General features: G+C 38.7%; 1 protein-coding gene across 2 annotated transcripts in view; it reads right to left on the bottom strand.

Annotated features, from left to right (window-relative positions):
- LYST (lysosomal trafficking regulator) overlaps window positions 1-19,561 on the bottom strand; it is a 224,204-nt gene that overhangs the window by 23,409 nt on the left and 181,234 nt on the right. For both annotated transcript variants that reach the window (XM_071207370.1, XM_058309504.2), the window contains 4 exons: window positions 16,327-16,393; window positions 14,933-15,089; window positions 11,419-11,559; window positions 8,329-8,546 (listed from right to left, as the gene is read on the bottom strand). In XM_071207370.1, the coding sequence (XP_071063471.1) occupies window positions 8,329-8,546; window positions 11,419-11,559; window positions 14,933-15,089; window positions 16,327-16,393 (583 nt within the window). The remainder of the gene's footprint in view (window positions 1-8,328; window positions 8,547-11,418; window positions 11,560-14,932; window positions 15,090-16,326; window positions 16,394-19,561) is intronic.

Genomic DNA, 19,561 nt, shown 5'->3' with positions numbered 1-19,561 from the left:
AGGAGTGAAAGAGTGAGAGAGAACAAGAGAGACATATGAAGCAAGACTTGTCAATGATACTAAAGGGAAATCCCACAGCTTGCTTGATTCTGTAGGCAATGGTTCAGTCTCCTTTATTTAAAATGGAAATGGTTTTAAGCTGTTTTTGATGAGGTCAACAACCATTAATGATCTCTCTGAGACCAGAGGAGGAATAATCAAAGTTTCCTGAAAAAAATGGATGAATGAAAATAATGTGTCCTGACTGGTTAGTGCTAATTAGGTGTGTTTATAAAATTAAATTACTAAATTTTTAAATGTAACATCTGAAAATATCACATAAGAACCTCATATATAATACTAAGTTATTAAAAAGGTCACTTCTCCAAAGTGATGTATAGGTAAAGGCAAAAAGGAAATTAAAATAAAATGCTGGTAGGCAGTTCAAATGTCAAAGATACTTCACAAATTAACCTTCAACCCTACCCCATTTCACCACCACCCCTCGACGAGGGGTCAGGGAGTTGATACAAATGCTGATCTGAGCAGGGTCCCACTCATAACGACTACTTGATTTTATGTACTCTAAAATTCAAATGAAGATTGGTATAATCCTCTAACTAGGACTCTTTCTTAGCTATTTTAAAACAGTGCTTTCATACTTTCTGTGGTATCAGATTCTAAGCGAACCCAGAATGATGAATTAAGGTCAAAAGGCATTTCTACACATCTGTTAAGAAGTTAATATTTATTACACTTGTGTATCAGATACTATCCTAAAGGAATTTCCTTTTATGAGAATGGTATTATTATTTGCATTTTATAGCATTTATCTCCTTTATAGTCATGGTAAACCTGTCTTCTCTCTTTTAACTACAAGTCTCTTAAGGAATTTAATTTTGTATTTTGTACTCAAAATAATTTTGGAGTAAAATGGACTAATGAGATTTTTATTTTAAAGCTCTTTTTCAGGATTGGGTCTCCTGCATAAACAAACCTAGATGTAGAGTGTTTTATTGGAAGTTTTCTGTGTGCATTTTAGCTGTATTTGTTATAAACACCTGATAAATCTATCAGAAAGTTAAGAGTGGGAAGGGAAGTCTAGAAGGTATCTAATCCCAGTTCCTAATGGTAAAGTCAGGAAAACAGAGAGGTTAAATGCCAGTGCACTAGATTCATGGGTAGCCTGCTTCCTTCCTGCTGTGTTTGAATAGCTACCAGACAATATCAGGAAATAACTTTTTCTTCCCACTCTTTGAGAAGTTTCCTTTTACAGGTCTTATTTTGACTCTACTACCACATACCATCTACCCCAGGTTTACTCCCTGTCTTGCTCATCATTGCTAGTGCTATTTGAGTGTTACTCACCTTGCATCCCCAGAGCCTGGCCAAATACCTCATATATAATAGGGGCCCAATAAATGTTTCTGAGCAAATATGGCTCCCTGCCCCAAGTGGCCTACACAGGTTCCACTTCCAATATGACAGTGTGAGGAGCTCCATGGACCTGCTCCCCAGTGAAATTGGTGAAAATTATTTTAAAAAGAAACCCACAAAAACCTGTTAAAGTCTCTAGAAATGGTCCTAAAGGCATACAGCAAATGAAGAAACAATTATCCAAGAAAATCCACTAAAACTCGGTAAGAAGGGTAAGAGTCTGTGGGAAATGAACCAATACCTACTCCCTGCCTGTTCCCAGCTCAGCAAGATGGAAACTCTATTCCAGACTGGTACAGCCAAGAATGTAGAGCCCATTTGGACTATCTTCCTGGGAAGGACAGAATGTCAGCATTTTTCATGCTTCCCCCAGTTACCTGTTGTCAAGGCCAAGTTCTTAGTGAGTATGGCCAAGAGGTAAAGGCTCCTGTCTTCTTGGGTATTCTTTGAGTTGCATAATCTATATTCAACACATTCATGAGACAGAGGCTTTACCTTGGGCACAAGTGCTGCTGAGAATACTGGGTTCCCCTATGCCCTTGCCCCAGCTTGTAAGGTGGTGGTTCACATGGTGAGAGGCAAATCAAGACCTGAGACTACTACTTCCCCACCTCCAACTAGAACTCAGATCCTAAAGCAGGGGTGTCACTCACAGAGAAGCAGTTCATTATCCCTGCCCTCAGGTTCCAGAGCATTGGCATGGAGATTTTGCCTGAGGGAGAAGCAAGTTGTGAAACAGACGGCCCCTCATCTCTTTCCAAAGGAACTGATTTCATTTGCAACAGAGTGTGGAGAAGTTAAAACCTTAAGGCTCTCTCAAAAACAGTGGTGGGCAAACAGATGTGGCTCAGGCAACTAGGCTCCCACCTACCAAATGGGAGGCTGCTGGTTCAGATCCTAAAGAAGACAGAGGGCTGGCATGTCGGGCAGGTGTGGCAGGCTGACACAACAAGAGATGTAAGAAGAAAATAACATAATAGGAAACACAATAAAGCAGGGAGCAGAGGTTCCCGATACCTCCTAAAGAAGACAGTGAGCTGACACAATGGACAGGTGTGGCGAGCTGATGCAACAAGAGATGTGGGGAGGAGAAACAGAATGAGAGACACAACAAAGCACGGAGGTGGCTCAAGCGGTATACACCTCCGTCCCACATCCGAGGTCCCACGTTTGGCTTCAGGTGTCTCCTAAGGAAACAAAGAAGACGAACAGACTCAGCAAGTGAAAAACAACAAGGGGTGGGGAGAAACAAATGAATAAAATAAATCTTAAAAAACAAACAAAAAACAATCATGGTTGCAGTGAAAGACAATTGGGAGAAGACTGGTAGATCACTGGTGATACAGTCTAAACTGTAGGCTGGATAGTTTGCTAGAGAGAGTAGGGAAAGGAGACAGCTGGGAGGAGTCCTCACATCTCAACAAATGTCAACTGCTGACCTCAAGGACTATCCCTCCAAAGGAGCTCCACTTTGACTGGATTAGTCCATGGGACAATTTATGCCCCAGGGCATTGCTGAAAACAGAGCAATTAGTTGGCAAAGAGCAAATCTTAACAGCTGGGTGAGGTAAGGGGAAAGAGATACAAGCGAGCCCAGGAGGAACCACCACCGGTATCCCAGGGCAACTGCACATACCCAAGCTGAGCCTGCTGAGCAGCAACCTCAGAAGCTTCACACTGTGGGGGGGCTGATAGGGAGAGAAGGGAAGGGGACTTAGGTGGGTTGGGATGGGATTGACACCATTAAAATAATCCAGCCAGTCAGTAAGACAAGTAAATGAGCAAGTAATAATAAGAAGCTGCAGAGGGGGACAATCAGTACCCAGAGATGCTTCCATAATGGGAAACCACAACCCATGCACCAGGAAAAAAGCAGGCCACAGAGATTGTCCATGAGAGCTACCATATATTGGATTTAATAGAAAACAACTTCAAAGTAGCCATTATAAGTATGCTCAAGGAACTTAAGGAAACCATGATTAAAGAAGCAACAGGTTAGATAAGAATGTTCCATTAAAGAATGTCAATAAAGAGACCATTTATTTAAAAAATGGAAATTCTGTAGCTGCAAAGTACAATAACTGGAGTGAAAAATTCATTAGAGGAAATTAGCAGATTTCAACTGGCAGAAGAAAGAGTCAACTTGAAGACAGATTGATAGAGATTATGCAAAACAAAGAACAGCAAAAAGATGAGGAAAAATGAGCAATGCCTCAGAGAAATGGGGGACACCATCAAGTGCACCAACATACAGATTATGGGAGTACAGGAGAGGAGAGTGAGAAAAGAGCAATATAAATATAAATATATATATTTGAAGAAATAATGGCTGAAAACGCCCCAAATTTATTGAAAAACATTAATCTACACATCTAGGAAGCTCAATGAATTCCAAGCATGATAAAATGCTGAAAGCTAAAAACAAGAAGAAACCCTTGAAAGCAGCAAGGGGAAAATGATTTATCATTTATAAAGGAATCCCAATAAGATTAACAGCTGACTTCTCATCAGAAGCAAGGGAGACCAGAAGGCAGTAGGATTAACACATTCAAACTGATCAAAGGGAAAAAAGAATAAAAACTGTCAACCACAACTCTTACACCTAGCAAGACCATCTTTTAAAAAACGAAGGTGAAATAAAGACATTCCCACTTTAAAAAGTGAGATATTTGTTGCTAGTAGACCTACCTTACAAGAAATACTAAAAAAAAAAAAAAAAAAATATATATATATATACACACACACACACACACACACACACACACACTAAAGGAAGTTTTTTAGGCTGAAAGTAAGTGACCCCAGACAATAACCTGAATGCACCTGAGAAAACAAAGAATACCAGTAAAGGTAATTAATTATAAAAGATAGTATAAAGCTCACTCTTTTCCCTTTCTTCTTTTAATTGATGTAAAAATCAACTGTATAAAAGCATATGTATATAATGTATTGCTGGGTCTATTACATAAAGAAATGTAATATATGTGGTGGTTTGGAGCTGTATTACTCAAGAAAAACATGTTCTTAAACTTAATCAAGTCCTGTGGATGTGAACCCAATGTAAGCAGGACTTTTTTTTTAAGATTAAAAAAAAAATTATTTTATTTTATTTATTCGTCACCCCGATGCTTGCTTGCTGTCTGCTCTCAGTGTCCGTTCGCTGTGCGTTCTTCTGTGTCTGCTTGTCTCCCTTTGTTGTGTCATCTTGCTGCGCTAGCTCTCCGCGTGCACGGGTTGTCAGCTCTCTGCGGGCGCCAGCCAGCTTGCCTTCACATCCCAGGGCCTCCCATATGGCAGATGGGAGCCCAGTCCTTTGAGTCACATCTGTTTCTCTAAGCAGGACTTTTTGATGAGGTTACTTCAGTTAAGGTGTGGTCCACCTCAATCAGGATGGATCTTAATCCTATCACTGGAGTACTTTATAAGCAGAATGAATTCAGAAAGAGAAGGCCACAGGAAGCAAGAGCTGAAAGACAAGGAACCTGGAAGGGAAGGGAGAGGCCAGGAGAGGCCGCCACGTGCGTTTCCACGTGACAGAGGGGCCCAGCACTCAGGACCACTGGCAGCCAGCCTGATCACCAGTCTGCAGGAAAAAAGCTTGGCCTTGATGATGCCTTGTTTGGGCTTTCTCTTAGCCTCAAAACCATGAGCAAACAAATCCCCATTGTTTAAGCCAACCCACTGCATGGTATTTACTTGAACAGCCAAGGAAACTAAAACAAAATATTTGCCAATAACAGCACAAAGTAGGTATATGTAAGCAAAGCTCTACTGGGCTAAGGAAAAGATTCCAGATGATAATTTGAATCCACAGGAAGAAAGGGTGAGAATTAAATAAAAAGCTTAATATAACAAGAGGTACAAATACATATTTGCTCTTCTTTCTCTCAGCTTCTTTAAAAGATATAAAATTATACAGTTACAATTATCAAAACATATTGTTGGGTTTGTAACATTCATATATGTACTATGTATAAGAGTAAATACCCCCCAAATGGGAAAAAGGAATAGAGCTACATATGAACAGTGTTTCTATATCTCACTGGAAATTAGGTTAAAATAATCTGAAGCTGATTCTGACAAGTCAAGATGTATATGGTATCCCTAAAGCAACCAGTAAAGAAATAAAAAAAAAAAAAGTGAAAAAATTATTCTAAAAAAACCCACTGTATTAAAAAATATTCACTTAAAAGAAAGAAGAGTCTTTCCAACAAATGGTGCTGGGACAACTACTTAACCACATGTACAAAAATGAACTTGGAACCTTACCTCATGCCATGTACAAAAATTAATTAGAAATGGTTCAAAGACCTAAATTTAAGATCTAAAACTGTCAAATTTTTAGAATAAAAAGGGGGAAATCTTCATGACCTCATATCTGGCAATGACTTCTTAGATGTGACACCAAAAGCATAAGCAACTAAGGAAAAAATTAATTGCCCTTCATCAAAATAAAAAAATTTTGCTTCAAAGGATATTATCAAGGAAGAGAAAGGAAAATCTACAGAACGTGAGAAAATATTTGTAAACAGTATATATAAATAAGGGTTTAATATCCAGAATATAAAAAGAATGTCTATAACTTAATAACAAGATAACTCAATTCAATCATGGGCAAAGGATCTGAATAGACATTTTCTCCAAAGTAGAAATACAAATGGCTAGGAATTACATGAACAGATGCTCAACATCATCAGCCATTAGGAAAATGCAAATTACAACTACCATGAGGTACCACTTCATGCCTACTAGGATGGCTATAATAAAAAAGTCTGATAACAACAAGTGTTGGTAAGCATGTGGAGAAATAGAAACCCTTACACACTGCTTTAAAGGAATAGAAAATGGTATAGCCACTATGGAAAACAGTCTTGTAGTTCTGCACATGGCTAAACATAGTGTTAACCACATAGTCCAGCAATTTCACTCGTAAATATCTACCCAAGAGAAATGAAAACATGTACACACAAAACTTGTAGACCAATGTTTATAGCAGCATTATCCGTAATAACTTAAACGTGAAAATACCTCAAATATCCATCACCTGGAAAACGGAATAAATAAAATGGGGTATGTCCACACAATGGAATATTATTCAACCATAAACAGGAATGAAGTACTAATATATGCTACAACATGGATGAACCTTAAAAGCATTCTAGGAGAAACAAGCGCATCATAAAACACCACATATTATATGATTCCATTTATATGAAATGCCCAGAATAGGCAATTCTATAGAGACAGAGTATTTTAGTCTAGATTGTCTAGGGCTGGGGGGAAAGATTGGAAGATAATATGGAATGACTTACTAAAGAGTTTATGGGGTTTCTTTTTGGGGTGACTAAAATGTTCTGAAGTTACATTGTTGTAATGGCTGCACATACCTGTGAATATACTAAAAGCCATTACACTTAAAACAGGTAAATTGTATGGTATGTGAATTATATCTTAATAAGCTGTTTTAAAAAAGTGGCCTATCTAGCAACATCAAAAGTACATGTTGCAGAGTGGATGGAGCTGTGTTTGAGTGACTGCCTCACATGTATGAGGTCCCAGATTCAATAACCAATACCTCAAAAAAAAAAAAAAAAAGTACATATCAAAGTACAATTCTATTTCTAGGAACATATTTTAAATTTATGTACAAAGATGTACATAAATAAATAACCTCAGGAATATTAATTTTAATAGCAAACAATACAATCTGAATATCTAAAAATAGGGGACTAAGTAGGGTAATGTTAGTAAATTACTATACAGCCTTACTTTGGAATAATGAATAGAAATTAAAAATCAGGTAGCATAATATCAAATGACCTCAGGAATATTAATTTTAATAGCAAACAATACAATCTAAATGTCCAACAATAGGGGACTAAGTAGGTTAATAGGTTAAGTAAATTACTACACAGTCCTACTTTGTAATAATGAATAGACATTAAAAATCATGTAGCATAATATGTAATGACTCTAAGCAAATTTAAGAATATATTTTGTTTGGGGAGATGAAAAGGTATAAAATATTATTCTATAAATAGAATGATATACATGTACAGAAAAAGGTCTTGAATAAGGTAGCTTCAATATTTATCTCTGAAAGGGATATACAAACTGATTTTTAATTTCCTCTTTTTGTGAATTTGTATATTATACATTTTTTAAACAAGGCACACATACTGTTTCTATAACCTGGAAAAATGATGCCATTTTAAAATAGAACATGTAGTTAGGATAATTTGCAGAAAAGACTTAACAAAGCAGGTTAGAGACTGCTACTCCCAGAAAGGCCAGCTTGCAAGATTGGTGCATTGCAACTGGATTTCTACAGGGTTCCCACTATTTCCTAACTGATAAGAGTGGCTCACTGCACCTGAACTATTTGTATAAACAATGGGAGTCTGCTCAGTACATGCTTGGCAGGAGGTACCTGTGTGAGAGTCCCCAATAAAAAACCTGGACACTGAGTCTCTGATGAGCTTCCCTGGCAGACAACTTTCCACCCATGTTGTCACAATTCTTTACTAGAGGACATAGGTGTGTCCTGTGCAACTCCACTAGGAAGGACTGTTGGATGCTTATGCCTAGTTTCTTCCGGACTTTTTGCCCTGTGTGCCGTTTCCCTTGGCATCCTTTTGCTGCAAGAAATCTTAATTGTAAGCACAATTAAATGCTGAGTCTTACAAGTCTGTCCAACAAATCATCGCACCTGGGGGTGAGTCTTGGGGAACCCCCAACAGATAGTATCACAGTTATTTTTAAAGATATGAAATATAAAACCTGAAAAACATTGCATAACAGTTCAGTGATATTGTCAATTCTTTTTGATAAAGTAATAGCATTCCAGTTCACCTTTAAATATTCAGGTTTTATTTTTAACTAAACACGAGTTATTGTAAAAGAGCTACTTACAGCAGGATGAAAAACATTGATGGCTTGAACGGAAGCCTTCCCCTTTTGCTTATACCCAAACACCAAGTCGATCCACTGGCAGATGTTCTGGGACACATAGTCAGACTCTAGAGCCTGTCGATGGATGAGGATAAAAAGACGAGGATCGTTACGTGCCCAAGGTGGGAGGTTGACGTGATTAACCCGCTCACCGTTCTGACGCACACCAAAATCAAAACCTAAAAAAGAACATTAATATTAATGTTTAACTCACCAAAGGTATGCTTGATCAGGCTCACAGAACAGGTCTCAAGAGTTCACAGAAACAGGAAATTGTGGAAAAGCAGCAGCAAAGAGGACTTACCTTTAAAATAAGAAACACCATTGCTCATCTGCCTGCTTATGTGGTAAGAGAGCTATGTGAATGAAGAATATCCTAATTTGAGATCTTTCAACTTTATCCTTCTACCGTTTAATAACATTAAAGAAAAAGCAGGAAATCTTTTGCAAATTCCCCTGAATCAAATTTTCAAATGCATGAAGCACCTAAATATCTACCTGATTGTGAACATGATTAAAATCAAAACATGGGAAGTGGATTTGGTTCAACTGACAGAGCATCTGCTTACCACATGGGAGGTCCAGGGTTCAAACCCAGGGCCTCCTGACCCGTGTGGTGAGCTGGCCCACATGCAGTGCTGATGGGAGCAAGGAGTGCCATGCCACGCAGGGATGTCCCCTGCATAGGGGAGCCCCACATGCAAGGAGTGCACCCAGTAAAGAGAGCTGCCCTGCACGGAAAAAAGTGCAGCCTGCCCAGGAGTGGTGCTGTACACATGGAGAGCTGACACGGCAAGATGAAGCAACAAAAAGAGACACAGATTCCTGGTGCTGCTGACAAGAATACAAGCAGACACAGAAGAACACACAGCGAATGGACCCAGAGAGCAGACAACTGGGAGGGAGGGGTAGGGGGAAGGTTTTGGATAAGCAATTCTGAATTACTGATGTTAACATTTTAATAAATTTAAGACTATATACATTGGTAGTTTGAGATTATTTTATGAATCCCCAAAAGAGAAAGATTAGTTTGTAAACTAATCTATTCCTCTGGGTGTGATAACCTTTGATTGCATTAAATTCAGCTGAGGGGACTTTGATTAGCCTACCCATTAAGGTTGCTGTAGGGCTTTTTATTGGATTATGTCAGTGAGGTGGGACATAGGTCCAGTCCCTGCCCCCTTGCTGGGTCTTTTCTTTTTCTTTCTGAGGTACCGGGACCAGGGATTGAACCCTGGACCTCCTATGTGGGAAGTCGGCACTCAAACACTGAGCCACATTGGCTTCCTTGGGTGTGATATAAACAGACACTAACTCAGACACAGGAAGAGAGAGCTCTGCCATTTTTGATCCTGCTATATGACAGAAAAGAAAGGCTCAAACAGCTGAGGCTCTGGGAAGAGATGAGCTGTTTGCCTGATAGCTTATAGCTGAACTTGAGAAGAGAGTGGTCAGCTGAGACTGATACAGGAGTCCTGGAAAGAGAAAAGCCCTCAGCGAGCTTGCAGCTGAAACTGGGAAGAAAGTGGAGTAGCTGAGCCTGAGAGAGAAAGCCTGGAGGGGGAAGGCAGAGACCAGGCAGAGATCACCCGCCATCTTGCTTCAACACGTGGCAGTGGACTTTGGTGAGAAAGCACCTCTTATAATGACTTGAGTTGGACTTTTCGCAGCCTTGGAACTATAAGCTTTTACCCAAAATAAATCCCCATTATAAAAGCCAACAGATTTCTGGTTCTTTGCACTGGCAGCCCTTTGGGAACCTAAGACAATATATTTAGTATATATTAGTAGTCTGTAAATTTTAAAACCCGACTAACATAAAATATACTTATTCCTAGAATGAGTTGTCATAGACTATTAATTTTTGGGTAAGTCTAGATCAGTTTTTGACTTACTTTTTACTAAGCATTCCTATGGACAACAAAATTACCCCAACACATCTAATTAGGGGGTTCTGTGATATAAATGAGTTGATGTCTAATTCTTGCCATAATCTTCAAAATCTCAGAAGAGTTTATTTTAAAAAAATTGTCCTAAAGAATTGTTACCTTGAACAGAAATGGTTCTTTGTGCTACTTTCTTTGGACAGAAAAGTAGAACACCATCAGAGAATTGAAATAAACAGGACCAAGTAAAAGCTGATTAAGTGTCATATAAAATTAAGTTGCTGCCTGCCTACTTCCTAATCTTATGAAAATAGAAGTATCTGCACTAATTTTGGAAGTGTTTTTGAAATCATATGATATGAAATACAGACCAAGAGCTTATAAAAGATTCACTTAGTGTGGGGGTGGGGGCAATCTCTAGAAACTGCAGTCGTTCTACAAAGCAGCTGCTCTATGAAACATGCCCCAGGTGAATTAGCAGCAGGGATGTATTAATGATTCCCCAAAACAACTGCAGTGAGGCTAATTAGTATAGCATAAAATTCTAAGGTAATTTACCCAATACTAACTTCCCTTATGATATAATTCTCAATTTCATATATTTCTAAGGGCCACGTAAAATAGGAAGTTAAATAACATAGGAAAAACCACCCAAAGATATTCCTTTTTTGTTAATTGGTCTATTAAAAAATAGGTAAGGTTGGCCAAGATTGTTATTGGCATCTCAGAAAACGGGTTTTTATTTTTCAGTATCCTTTCTGGTAACCAGATAATTCTGGTTGGGGCATTTTAATTCTTTTTGTTCTTCATAAAATCACTGTTGAGATTAATTTGCATTTTCCTTTCAATAAATTCATACCTCATTTTTTATAATGAGCACATTATAACTTCTGTAATTACAAAAAATGAATTAATGCATTTTCTGTCATAAAATTAAAATAATTTAATAAAGTTATGTTCCTATAGATATACCTAGTCCTATAAAGTACTTAAAATCTTCAAGTTCACTTGGAAATACAATTACATACTCAATATATAAAGGCATTTCTCTTATTTGGGGATTCAAATTTTAGGACCTACAAAAACTATTTTTAGTTTTTGAAAATAATAAAACAACCACAAATCCTCAGAAATATAAATTTGAAATGATTTAGTGTTATCATACCTTCACGGTTAACCAAGAACTCTGGCAGATAGAAAAATTCTGGGATAAGTTCTTTCACATCAGTCATGGACTCAAAAGATGAGAGGCGCCAAGTTGTATTTGTAGAATGAAAAGTTCTGTCTGGAATGTCAAAACTTTGATCTATAAAGAAATAAAAATAATACAGTTGAGATACACAGACCTGGTTCTATTTGAAACCTGTCATAATTAATTTACTTTTGCTACTTCAAAAGAATTAAAATAATGTTCATTTTGCTTGTTCATAGTTTAAAAAGGCTATTCATGTTCTTGAAAATAAAGATTTCTACAACTAATTCGAGGATTTATTACATTATTTAAAATCTATATTATGCTTTCATAATACCTAAAACTAGCTGAATTTATATCATTTATTTGTTAATTTTACTACTGTTTCCCCAAGTAGAATGAAGAGCAGAGAAATGGGGTATTACCAACACCTAGCACATAACAGGTACTCCATAATTATTTATTGAATGAATGAATGAATGAATGAATGAACAATGTAGGAGGAAAATAAAGATTCAAGTAGGTAAAATAGTTTCTACCCAATCTGGGCAAAGACATCTAATTGTTAGGACTACTTTCTCTAATTCTGAGGATAAAGAATTGAGTGACATTTCCTATGAATGCAAAGAAAGCCAAGCATACTCACTCCATTGGCAAGTTTTTCTGGCATAGACTATTAATAATCAAGAACTGAATTTTGACTCTGGCTCTTTCCTGTCAACAATTACCAGAATGTCTACCCACTAGGCAGCCTAGAATAATAAAGGATATCTAAAGACTGGTCTCTGAAAGTATCAGTCGTGTAGATTCTGCTTAAGAAGGAAATGTGCTTTATTGTCTAAAACTCCTCTGAACTTGCTAAAATTTGAACACATCTTTTCATTTGGATACATTCACAAGACTATTCTTAGCATTCAGGAAGGCAAAATTTAAAAATGATATGCTAATTTCCCCCTAAGACTTACTTAGTCTGCAAAGCAATATTTTCTATTACTTTATTACTTTCTCATCTCTTCTGTTGAGTCAATTAGCATTGGCTTGCCACTAAAAATCTGGGAAGAAATGAGGTTTACAACTATTTCTTTTTTCTCAGCCAGTAGGGCCATTTAAAGAAAATACTTCCCAAGTCACTTGGGAGAAAAAGGTATCAATATAAATGGAATTCAGAAAAATTAAAGGCGATTCTGGAAGGCTGTGATGGGCTCACAGTGTTATCAGGTTGTGACTGAGGAAGTGGACAACAAGAGAAGCTCACTGTGGGTTCTGTTGAGATTTAAGATTCTCTGTACTCTCCTAATTTGTTTCTAAAGTATTCCTACAAATTCCTATGGTCTAGAACATGAATGTATTAAATAAGTGGTCCTTAACTGGCTACACTTTGCCTCTCGGGATATTCGGCAATGTCTGGAGACAGTTTTGGGTATTACAACTCAGGCAGAGTACTGTGCCACTGGTACCTAGTGGCCAGCGGCCAGGGATGGTGCTACATAAGCCTGCAGAGCACAGGACAGGCCCCAGACACAGGATTACGTAGAGTGTGGATTAAAAGAAATGTAGTAGGGAAACGGACTTTGGCCCAGTGGTTAGGGCGTCCGTCTACCACATGGGAGGTCCACGGTTCAAACCCCGGGCCTCCATGACCCGTGTGGAGCTGGCCCATGCGCAGTGCTGATGTGCGCAAGGAGTGCCCTGCCACGCAGGGGTGTCCCCCGCGTAGGGGAGCCCCACGCGCAAGGAGTGCACCCCTAAGGAGAGCCGCCCAGCGCGAGAGAAAGTGCAGCCTGCCCAGGAATGGCGCCGCCCACACTTCCCGTGCTGCTGACGACAACAAAAGCGGACAAAGAAACAAGACGCAGCAAAAAGACACAGAAAACAGACAACCGGGGGAGGGGAGGGGAATTAAATAAATAAAAATAAATCTTTAAAAAAAAAATAAAATAAAAGAAATGTAGTACTTAGCTGGAGGGAGGTAACATGCTATGTACTGCCATGGTCTAAAATTGCATCTGAAATACCTGTATATACCTGTATACTGATTGCTGTGTTTTAATGAGGGCATCCACAAATCAGAATATGAAAGATGGTAAGAATGATGACAGGTTTGGAAACCTTAGCAAACAAGGATGTTTTAACGTTATTTTGAAGAAAAAAAAATCTCTTTAATAAGTACAGAACTGTCTTATTTATTTCTTTTTTGTATTTCTTGCAGCAGAGGGTTAGGACCTTGTATATAGAGGCTCTCAACTTGATGTCAAGTTAACTAAGGATAAAACTAGCCTGTGGAAAATAAGGCTGAGAAGGAGAAAGGGGAAAGGACAATAATCTTCAAATATTTGAACAGCTGTCAGGTGGAAAATTTGTTCTGTGTACTTATAGAGGGACAATATAAGAAGGCTGTTTTTTTTTTTTAAAGATTTATTTATTTATTTAATTCCCCCCCCTCCCCTGGTTGTCTGTTCTTGGTGTCTATTTGCTGCGTCTTGTTTCTTTGTCCGCTTCTGTTGTCGTCAGCGGCACGGGAAATGTGGACGGCGCCATTCCTAGGCAGGCTGCTCTTTTTTTTTCACGCTGGGCGGCTTTCCTCACGGGCGCACTCCTTGCGCGTGGGGCTTCCCCACGCGGGGGACACCCCTGCGTGGCACGGCACTCCTTGCGCGCATCAGCACTGCGCATGGCCAGCTCCACACGGGTCGAGGAGGCCCGGGGTTTGAACCGCGGGCCTCCCATGTGGTAGACGGACGCCCTAACCACTGGGCCAAAGTCCGTTTCCCAGAAGGCTGTTTTTATAGCCCAAGTAGAGGGAATATAAAATTCATTCCTCCAAGAGATTGCATATGAGTAAAAATAAGAAGTTTAAGAAGGTTGAATAAATGTATGGAAAATGATTCTAGAAAGGATTCTGGATGCCATAAGAAACTACATAGCTAATACTAATACCATGGTTCTCATTAAAATCTGACAGGAGAATATGTCCCTATTTATACACAAATCAGTCAATTCATTCTAAGTCATCTTTGGGCCTGTGGCTGCCACTTAAAATACTGAGATAAAAGATTCTTAACTAGCGAGTTACTACAGTGAAGATGCCAGTGTGACTCTCACATGAACTACTTATTATACATTTTAATGTATATCTCTCTAGGCTCCAAAGGGAGCTTATGCAATTTGAAATAATTATGGAGTTGAATTTCTTTAAAAAGTGAATCATATTCATTGCAAAAGGGTACATTTTATGGTGTATGAACTGTATCTCACTTCAAAAAAAGGAAAATAGCACTTTTACAAATTTGGAAACTAACATTTGAGAGCTCTTAAGATCATTTGGCCTACAGCAGCTTTATGGTGGGGAATTTTGGTAAATGAGTAGGTACAGTTTTTCCTATGGTTTGACTGGTCTCAGTGAGTTCTCCGGAAGTCAGTCAATTTACTTTTCTCTTGCTACCCACCAGGACTTTCAGGAAGCTCAACAACCACCCCCCATCATTACCTTGGTAGGCTAGGAACATCTTGGTGAAAGGGGGCATCCTAACCAGGAAGTGGAGCACCGTTCCGCTGTTGGAGTAGTGGGAGCCGTAGTGGTAGGGCTGCACGGGAGGCATGGGGTCGTCTTCTCGGGCGCCTTTGCGGTACTCTTCCTCCAAATACTGAAGGAAACAGCATCAGAGCATAATTCGTGTTAACGGGCCCAGGCCAAAGTGGAAAAGTCCCGCTGACGTTCTCTTCCGTCCTTTTCTACTGCCCCTCCCCTCCTGCTGATGCCCGGGGACCTCAGGTCACCCTGAGAGTCCACGAGTCTCCTCCTCAGTGCCCTGCTAAGGCCTGACCGCTCAGGAGCAGCGCATGCACTGGGCTTCGACTCTCTGGCCCTCAGATAAACGCCACCTGTCCTGCACCCTGATTCTCAGCTCCCGGTCTCCCAAATAATGGCTCATTGTGTCTAAGTTGATCAAGCACTCAATTAATGAGAGCTGCTACAATTACAGACATCTATTTTATAAGAGAGTTCCAAGATGCAATGCAGTGTAATTTAGAGAAAAACTTCTCTAGAAGTGGAAATCAACGGGAATATAAAATTCTATCAGTTCCACAGGGGTTAAAAACACACACAACAATACGGTGATTTTTCACTCCTCCTATCTTCTCATCATAAAGTAGGAAGCTCAGCTAAACATTTTATATCTGTCACTACTCTCATCTCCCATAGCTTCTACTTGGCTCTGATAATAAAATCAGGTGGTAATTAATTTTCAAGAGCCACTTCTCCTTGATACCCAAAGCACTATCCCATTGTCAAGTACAGAAGAATCAAGCAGTGATAGTTACAAAATGCTTGGAGGGCTCTTTCTGACACTGTGAACAAAGTAATATGGTAAATATGAGAAAACTGCTTAAGCTGCTCTATCTTGATACGGTAGTGGAGAGAAATGCAACATGTGGCTGATGAATTTTTTGTACTTCCCAAAAGAATGCCATTAATACTAATTTCTCAGGAACAGGCAATTAATTTCTATTTTTATGCTTCAAAATCTGGCAAATTTTTCTGTTTAATAAAGCAATGCATAATTCCTTCAATATGAATAAAAAGGGTTTTTGGTATATTAATATATGAATAGCAAGTTTCTGGAATTTTGTCATTTTTTTTTTCACAAGGAATATAATGTTTTATATGTTTGATTATAATGATGGATCAATAACTTTCAGTTTATGTCACAATGCATTATTTTTCTGGGTGAAGTGTCTCGAGAGAATTGAGATTGAGAGAAATTTTAAATCACATAATGATTTCCCAGTTGTCTGTCAATCAAAGCACAAGCAAGTGAAAAACATAAAAATTAATACTATAGCTGAAATTGGGTAAAACACAAGTAACAAAAAAGGTACCTTGTACGTGTTCACATAACGATCTTCCTTTTCTTTATACTGCACAGCTATGGGCTTAGAGAGATTTCTACAAAGGAAGAGATGATGGAAAAATATTAAATATTTTGATACTATCAGAAGTAAGCTGCCAAGATGTCTGTATCCTGTAAGTAAATATGAACAAAATGTTCAGCCCTTAGTTTATTGCTTACACATGGTGCTCCTAAACTAATGGTCATCATTCAAAAGGTACAATGAAGGTACAATGTTTCCAAGAGATCAGACCCACAGAGGGCATTCCTAACTTAAGAGTAACTTATGTGTGGAAACGGACTTTGGCCCAGTGGTTAGGGCGTCCGTCTACCACATGGGAGGTCCGCGGTTCAAACCCCGGGCCTCCTTGACCCGTGTGGAGCTGGCCAGGCGCAGTGCTGATGCGCGCAAGGAGTGCCCTGCCACGCAGGGGTGTCCCCCGCGTAGGGGAGCCCCACGCGCAAGGAGTGCGCCCGTGAGGAAACCCGCCCAGTGTGAAAAGAAAGAGCAGCCTGCCCAGGAATGGCGCCGCCCACACTTCCCATGCCGCTGACGACAACAGAAGCGGACAAAGAAACAAGACGCAGCAAATAGACACCAAGAACAGACAACCAGGGGAGGGGGGGAAATTAAATAAATAAATAAATCTTTAAAAAAAAAAAAAAAGTAACTTATGTAAGAAGAGCTGTTGTGGTCCCTTCTCCCCTATTTCTGCTGCTTCCCCCAGAACCATAGCTGATGTGGCCCATGGCAGGTGATTTCTACCAAGGCTTGGAAGTCCTTGTTCCCATTTTCCAGATGCAACATCCAGGCAACATTAGGCAATAAAGAGTGAACGAAAAGTTGGATGGAAATTATGATCGTTAAGAGATGTTACTTAATTATTAGGCCATTTACTAAAAATTGAAGCTATTTCACTTGTTTAAAATGACTGAGTTGAGATTTGGAGCTGAATATTTAGCTGAAATGAGTATTTTGTTATCTGATCAGTAGAGGCTGAGTGGTACCAGTGTGCACAGAAGGGAATATCTGTGCCAGCATGTGAGCGTGCCTGTGATGGTGCTCACACTGTAAGGAGGCGGCGGCAAGGGAACTCAGGGGCGAAGCCTCACTTTCACAGGCTGCAGAATCAAGGCGTGTTCCTGTGTAACACCTCAAAGAGCAAGAGAAAAAAGAGCTGCTAGAGAAGGGCATGACTGAGAAGTCATCTGGTCAGCATAGGAATGGAACCATATGGAATTTCAACAGCTGGCGCTGGAACCAGACCAACATCGAGATTTGCCCAAATTTCTGTAGGTCAAGCCAGGTCTGCTTAGTTAGATGTTATTATACCACTTTAAAAAGTTATTTTCCCTGGGATACCGAAATTAGTGATATTAAACACACTGATTTTGTTTTTGGGACTTTATAATCCTAAATATTTTGTTAAAAAGTAGAAAGAGTTTTCTAGAATAGAAACAAATTCACATGTCTAAAATGGGAAGAAATCATGTTTAAGAATCTGGTATGCAATCTTTTATAAATAGAATAGATAGACTTTTTTTGGACACAAGTAATATTTCTGTTGTATTTTAAAACTCAGAAATTACAGATGAGCAAACAGAATAAAACAAAAATCATCCAATATACTGTGACCCAGAAGTAAAACATTTTGTTATGTACTTTCCCAGATATTTTTCTGCTTATTTGTGCATATATATATTCACTTTTCATATTAAAAAGATCTCTTTTCTTGCCCATAATATACACTTCTATAAATCATTAATTGTAGAACATATAACAATTACTCAATCCAAGTATTGGCCATTCAGGTTGTTTCTAAATCTGAGCTGCTTTGAAAAATGACATGAGCACTCTCCTTATGGCAAAATCTCTGCATGTAGTGGCAGGCACAACTGCAAGCCAGAAACCAGGTAGATACATTCCCTGCCCTCATGACACCTGACTTCTAGTGGGAATGGTTCTGCTAGAGCACACAACCTAAAGTATTTTCTAAGAAAAAGTTCATAAAAGTTAAATTGCTAAGATAGAGTATGCACATATTAAGAGTTCTTTGGATAGGTACTGTCAAATTGCTTTCCAGAAAGACTGTATCTATTTAAACTAGCACTGTAAAAGGTATAAATGTCCATTATCAATATATAAAAATACTTAAAAGAGAAATAATATGACATTTGCTTTTTAAAAAAATGGACAAATACATTAAACTAAATCTGATTTCTTGAGAGCTGCCTGAACTAGGCCTACTTTTTGGTGGTTATAACTAAAATATTCTAATATACCAAGTGGAATATTTGAAATCAATTTTTCTTTAAACTAAACAAGAGAATATTCTTTAAAAATTTATTCCAAATAAAATATTCCCTCTAGTTGGGAATTTGATTACTTTAAAATACAGTTCATTCAGGTAAGGCAGGTGAATGCTTAATTCTCTTCCTTTAATTGCCACATTTCAAAGTTAAGAACTGTTGCTCTAGTTACTTCCAATGATGATCAATGCGTTTCATTGTGCTTTATTTTTTTCCCATATAATAAACTTTATTTAAAGAGAAGTTTTAGTTACATTTAAAGTATAGGCACTTTACCCACTTCCATCCCATATTTTCCCCTATTACTACCATTTTACATCATTGTGGTACATTTGTTACACTTGATGAACAAACACTGAAGCACTGTTACTAACCAAGGGCTATAGTTTACACTATGGTTTACACTTTTGGCTGTACAGTTTTATAGGATTTGACAAAATATAAATTGGCCTGTATCTGTCACTGCAATATCATTGTTTTGCTTTATTTTTGTCTTTTAAAAGTATTATTATGAACTTACGTATTTTCAGAATTTCAATGTGCTTCAATCAATTGTAGTCATTATTCTTTTTGATGCTCACATTATCTTATTTTTCTCAATGAGAACCACTTCAAATTGGTTCCTGAGTTTTTTTGACAAGACTACATTAAAGAAGTAGAGTGGCTCAAGCAATTGAGCTCCTGCCTACCACATGGGAGGTCCCAGTGCCTCCTGGAGAAGACAAACAAGATAGCAAACTGGCATGACAGGCAGGCGCAGTGAACTGATGCAACAAGATGATGCAACGAGGAGACACAAAGAGGAAAGACAATGAGAGACCCAACAAAGCAGGGAGCTGAGGTGGCTCAAGCATTTGAACACCTCTCTCCTACATGGGAGGTTCAGGTTCGGTTCCTGGTGCCTCCTAAAAAGA

The sequence above is a fragment of the Dasypus novemcinctus genome, chromosome 13 (assembly GCF_030445035.2).
Source record: "Dasypus novemcinctus isolate mDasNov1 chromosome 13, mDasNov1.1.hap2, whole genome shotgun sequence".
In the NCBI taxonomy this organism is placed as follows: domain Eukaryota; kingdom Metazoa; phylum Chordata; class Mammalia; order Cingulata; family Dasypodidae; genus Dasypus; species Dasypus novemcinctus.
This window is presented reverse-complemented; position numbering and strand designations above follow the sequence as displayed.